Here is a 6,143-nt window from a genome sequence, read left to right as displayed (position 1 = left end):
TTATTACCCTGTAACACATGCAGTTGAGCTAAACCTCCCTATCTGTCTGAATATCAAACGCTTTAGACATAACATAAAACTGCTATTTTCCAACAACCATGTCGGATAGGCTGTGGAGAAAAAAGAACCCTTCTCCACTGCTGGTGGAAATGTAGACTGATGCACACATTAAGGAAATCTGTGTGGAGACTCCTCAAAAAACTAAGACTGGAAATTTCATTCAATCCAGCTATCCCCTTACTGGGAGTTTTCAAAAAAAACCCTGCAAACATATCATAGTGATATATGTGCACCTATATTTATAGCAGCACAATTTGTGATAGCCAAATCTTGGAAACAACAAAGATGCCCATCCCCTGAGGAATGGATGAAAAAGATGTGGTATTTTTATACAATGGAGTATTACTCTGCTATAAAGAATGATAAACTCAAAGCCTTCATATTTAAGTGGATGCCACTTGAAGATATACTCATAAGTGAAATAAACCAGACCCATAATTGTAAATATCATATTGTCTCCCTAGTGCAAGAATTCAAAAGAAGAAATAAAAATTGAAAGTTATGACACAGTTAAACAGAAAGTGAGAACTTAAGAATTAAATAACAGAGAAAGAAAGGAGAAAAGTTAATAAACATGGTAGTTGCAAAACCATACATTTATATGAACAAGACGGGTAAGGCAATGGTCCTAAGAGTCTCCATCAGGTTTTGAAAATAGCAGTTAATGGGTAGAATTCTTACCCTGACTAACTCTACATGCTGATATCTGTGAACTAGGCAACTGCACTGAGGATGGCAATGTGTAAGCCTAAAACCATGCTTGAAATGCCTGTCATTTCGGACTTCTAGATGCATTCTGCTTCTAATGTCACATCAATTATTGCTATAATCTCAAGTAAATGTTTGTAAAGGAAAAAAAAAGGTAATTAGAAAAAACAAGAGACAAGAAAAAATGTCATAGGATTGTCCTGCTACAATGTTGTATATGGTTTGATTTCTAAATTTCCGTGTAAAAATGTGTAATTGATTTTTTCACATTTTGTAGAGATTTAAAGTTTGGAAATTATATGCTTTCTTAGCTAAGTTTGGTCAGGAAAGTAGAGAAGCTAATGATGAATAGATAATTTCCTATTTAAATCTTATTGATAGAATGATCAAGTAGTAGAGTAGTGAGATTTGTTTAGGCTAGTACATGGTAATAGCTGCCTAGTGTAGTAAGGTTTGATACAATATATAAGATGTTTGGACAATTAATTCATTTGTCTGTGCATTCTCACTACTTTACTGTTCAGTCTGTGGAACTTTGACTTCTCTAAGATTCTATGATTCTGAGATTATGGTCCACTGTCTTAAGTTTTCTCCGTATGACAACAAATTGCACCTATAAAGCTACTATATATCTAAAATAATTCTTCTAGTGTGTGGAAAACCAAATGAATAAAGAAAAAAATAAATAAATGAGCACAGAGAATGTGAGAAAAAGGGCCAACCCTTGTTTTAAACATGAAGGTTAATTTATCATAGAAGTCATTATCGGAAAACCAAAGTACTAAGTATTAAAATTGATATCATACTTGCATGCATAATAATAACTGAAGGTATAACTATTGACATGTGTAGTTCATACCACTGGAATACTCATCATCATAGACATTGTTCAGCTGTCTTAGAAGTATAATCAGAGAAAATCTGAACCTATATTGCTGATCAATTTGAATAAAGTCCTGAAGTACAATGAGATTTCCATTCACCACTTTATTATATGAGTGCTACCGCTTCTGTGTAATGAGCCTTACAATTACTAGGTATAATTTTTGCATCTTTAATGTTACAGTGTAAGTAATATTGCATTCAAATATTATATATCATTAATGGATACTTGCTAATACACTTGTGAGAATCCCAATAGTAAACATCAGACTAATGCTTTAAGGAACTTTAAGAATAGAAAAAATTCCATCAAATATTAAAAGTGCAAACCTATTTGTCCAGTAAGAAATTTAGACTTCTTAAATCATGTATTAAGAAAAAAATTTAAATAAAATCAGACTTGATTTTAAACAGTTTACACATGCAAAGTCTCACAGGACACCCTGCTTCCAATAGTAAAAATGATTTTGATTGGGGCTCACACTATTTTCAGAATTCTTAGGTCTTATGACTTACTATGAGATTCAAAAGAATGAATGATATTTAAAGGTAACTAAAAGGTGGCTGTTTTATTTCTGTCTAAAATATTTGTCACACTCCATGAGCACGGAACGGCACAGAGATGAAAGTTTACTCAAGCATTACTCAGAGTCTATGCCCAATCCAGGATCCAAATGGCACAGAAGGACTTTCATTAACCAAGAGCTTTCAGCATGAGAAAGTCTCCAAGGGCATCCCTGAACTGATGTCTCTGTAGCCTGGTAGAGATAGAACCAGAAAGTGAGCATGAAAAAAAAAAAAAAAAATGCAAGGGGATGTCTGGGCAGGAACTAATGTGAAGCTAGGTGAGGAAAGGGTAGGTCAGGTTGGTCAGCTAAATGACTGACTTTGGGACCTACCTAAGTGATGAACTGGAGAATAGGGAGGACTGAGGTCAGAGCACTCGTCCCTTAGTCCAGATGCTTGGTCCTAGTGAGATTTGCGGTTCTGTCTTTTAATTTCCAACCATGCATTCCCTGAGCCTTGGGGCATGTGGCTGCCACAGTTCTCTACAAAGCCTCCTTGTGCATCCCTCTGGTGGATACTCCCACCACTAGAAGGTCATTTTTTTATGTCTTTCAATGTAGTTGACTATTAAATCAGGACTCCATTAATATTTTCAAATGCTCTAATTTAGATTAATATTTTCATAATTGTTGGTTCCAAATTTTCTTCACTTACTGGAAAATATAATATCATATACTATTCTTTAATTATTAGAAAATGTTACTATTCTCAGGTCAGCTATATTTATCTGATTTCATTATTCAGAAATTTATTATGTATACACATAATAAATATGCCTTATTTTTCAGTTATTTATCCAAATATCAGTTTCAGTAAACTAGTATCTAATTTTTCCATAAAATGTAAGAGTGAATTAATATATGTTCATCAATGATTGCCCTTCCCTTTAAATTCTATGTTTACTAAACTAGAAAATGATTTTTAAAAACACATTTTATTTTTTAAAAATAAACTTATAGGCAAGTACTGCCTAAATTCATCTCATTACTTCATGGTATTTATAGCATCTACTTATAACAATTTCAGTAAACTTACTTGAATAACAAATAATAAATAATTTATGTCTTCAAAATAAGGACAACTTTTGACACACTTGAAAGTTTCAAATTGAATATCCCCATTAAAATAACTTTAAATTATTCTAAATGTTTTAATGCACATCAGAATATTTTCAAGATTATTAAGACTCAAATTAAAGCTTGATAAAACATGATTTTTAATATTTAGGTATAATTTTTCATATCTCTAATATTACAGTGCAGATAGCAAGTACATGCACTTTATTACATATGTTATGGAACTTAATCAATTTTTATGAAGCGGATTCAAGTAAGTAAAATTTTTAAAAGATGATTCTGCTTCCAATTTTTTCTTGAGAATTAATTAAAATTTATGAGCATATTCATTATCATTTTCTGTGTTTCTTCTTCAATAATGTATTCTGATATCATATGAATCTAAATGAAAATCCTTTCATAGCCTCGTTATACATCCAAACTAGTAACGACATAGTGTAGAATAATAATGACAGAATGCCCTGAAATAAAAATTCAGAATGAATGTCCAGTGTTGGGAAGATTTTCTGCATTTTCAATGTAGTAGAACTTGACACAGTGTAATGTTAACAATAAACTAAAAATAAATATTGACCTGTCTATTATGGATATGCAATTATTGATACCGAGCCAGCAAATCTCAGACACTGAAGGCAAAAGGGACCAATTTAGTTAAATTCTAAGTCTTAGAGTGACAAAGGCAAAAGTGAGTACAAGTAGAAGGACCAGAAAGGAAGTTGGGACAGAGAACAGAGATCCTGCCTGGGGGAAGGGTAGAGATAGGCTAACAGCCCACAGTCCTCCTTTTGTCTACCTTATTATTCCTGAAATACTGATGCCAGACCCAGGAATTCCAGATCGCAGTGCTCAGTAGGCCACCAGGCACGTGTACGGGGTGCATTCTGATGGTGTTTAACTCCAATTTCACCTCAAGTACATAATGAGAAACCTGATATAATTTACTGACGGAAGATGGGAAGATAGACATTACAATGTGAGAAATACGAGAACCATTTTACTTAAAGACTTCCCAGAACCCACGTATTTTCAATTGGTGGCTCCAACTCTGAGACTGGCAAAAAGAAAAGTAATGAGTGTGAACCAATAGAAATTAATGAACAAACTTTTAATGAGATTACAACTCCAGTAATAAAAACTGGCTTCACCTCCAACTCAAATTTTCCCCATGAAACGCTTTAAACCGTGACCACCAGAGGAGGCGGGGAGAGGTGGGTGGAAATGGGGAGACGCCGGGGTCCGCGTGGGGACTTACGGTACCTGGGTCCACCTCCTTCACCTGTTGCCTGGCTGGAGTTGGCTAGCTCCACTTTGAGCTCCGGCAGGGACAGCCCCTGTTGGCGCGGTCCAGGGAAGTCCATGCCGGGCACCCCCTCCTCCTCCAGGGACTCCACGTAGAAGAGAGTCCTGGCCGGCTGCTGGGGGCCCTGCCCCTGAGCCCCTGGCTGCAGCCTGGTGGCAACAGGCAGCAGGGTGCCATTCAGGGCGCTGAAGGAGGAGGAGGATGATGATGAGGAGGACGGCGAAGAGGAGGAGGAGGAGGAGGAAGAGGAGGAGGAGGAGGAGGAGGACGGCTTCTTCCAGAAAGCGCTCGCGCTGCCCTTCTCCTGGCTTTTGAGCAGCCGGCTCTGGCTGGGCCCCCAGTGCTCGAAGCTGCCGCTGCCGTCCGGTTGCAGGCAGCCGCCCCCCGCCGGGCCCGCTGGGGACGGAGACGGGTGGCTGAAGAGTTTCCAGCGGAGGCGCAGAATATGCTTCACATCGAAGTCTTTTCGCCCGGAGCCGGACATGCTTCTCGCACGCAAGACAGACCGGCCGAAGCTTGCGCAGGAATAGACTGACCGCGGACGCGAGCGGAGGCGGAGGCGGGGCGCACCCTGCGCACCCCGGGCCGGGGCCGGCGGGAGCAGCGCGGACGCGAAGCCAGGAGGCGCGGCTGCGGGGACCAGGTCCTCGGGACCCAGCACCGGGGCACCTCCGCTCCAGCGCAGCGGGAGAGAGCGAGCGCCGCGAATCCTCGGTCTCCGTCCGCGCGGGAACCCAGCGGTTACCGGCTGCACGGAAGACCCCGAGGCTGTGCCGCGGCGGATACAGCGCCCCGGGACACGCTCCTGGCAGCCTGTCGGTGCTCCCGTCCGTACAGCTCAGAGTTCAGCGCCCGGCGAGCGCGGAGAGAGAGAGCCCCAAGTGTCCAAGAAGCCACGAAGAGCACCCCGCAGCCTACCAGAGCACCTGCGCCCCTGCCCCAGCTTGTCCGGAGAAAGCCTGACGGCTTGCAGGGGACCTGGGAGGAAGTCACAGGCTTTCTGCAGTGCGAGAAGGGTGGCTTTGTAAAGTCAGTTTGAAAAAGAGCAGTAAATAGTGCAGAAAAAGCGGCGAGGCAGTGAGGAAAGCCCGCCCGTGAGGCTGTCAAGGTCCTCACAGTACAATTTTCTCTCTGCCTCAGCGCCTCCTCCTCCCGCGTAAGTGACGCAGATGTGCACAGGGGCCTATACGGAGAGATGGAAGGAGGGAGGGAAGGCTTCAATCTTCTTTATGCAAGTGAGTCTGCTGTTCTTATTGTCCCCTTGCGTAGATCCTGTCACCTTTTTTTCACCCTCCTTCCACACTACATCACTGTGTAGCCATAAAAGTAAAGCAAAGAGGCATTGTGCTTTAGCATCAGTCAACACCAAGCGTGAATCTTGGCAGTGGAAACTTAAAAGGCTGTCATCGGTTTTGCAGGTTGCAGGTTAATGGCTTGAATTATTTAATAAACCGCATCTTTTAACCTTTAGCCTTAGTTTTTCTACAGTGACACACAGGCGAATCAGGGAGGCTGGCGTCAAAGTGTGATGATGCACCGTCCTGACACTT

The 6,143-nt window shown here is 41.0% G+C and overlaps 1 protein-coding gene across 1 annotated transcript in view; it reads right to left on the bottom strand.

The window, feature by feature from the left end:
* The window catches only part of LOC101560671 (kelch-like protein 1), a 494,908-nt gene extending 489,831 nt beyond the window's left edge, over positions 1–5,077 (bottom strand). Inside the window, exon 1 of the mRNA XM_023709637.1 lies at positions 4,551–5,077. Coding sequence (XP_023565405.1) covers positions 4,551–5,077 — 527 coding nt within the window. The remainder of the gene's footprint in view (positions 1–4,550) is intronic.
* Positions 5,078–6,143: the final 1,066 nt, after the last annotated feature.

This window comes from Octodon degus, unplaced genomic scaffold (genome assembly GCF_000260255.1).
Source record: "Octodon degus isolate 3935 unplaced genomic scaffold, OctDeg1.0 scaffold00013, whole genome shotgun sequence".
NCBI classification, from domain to species: domain Eukaryota; kingdom Metazoa; phylum Chordata; class Mammalia; order Rodentia; family Octodontidae; genus Octodon; species Octodon degus.
Note: the sequence above shows the minus strand (reverse complement) of the source record. Positions and strands in the feature narration are given on the sequence as shown.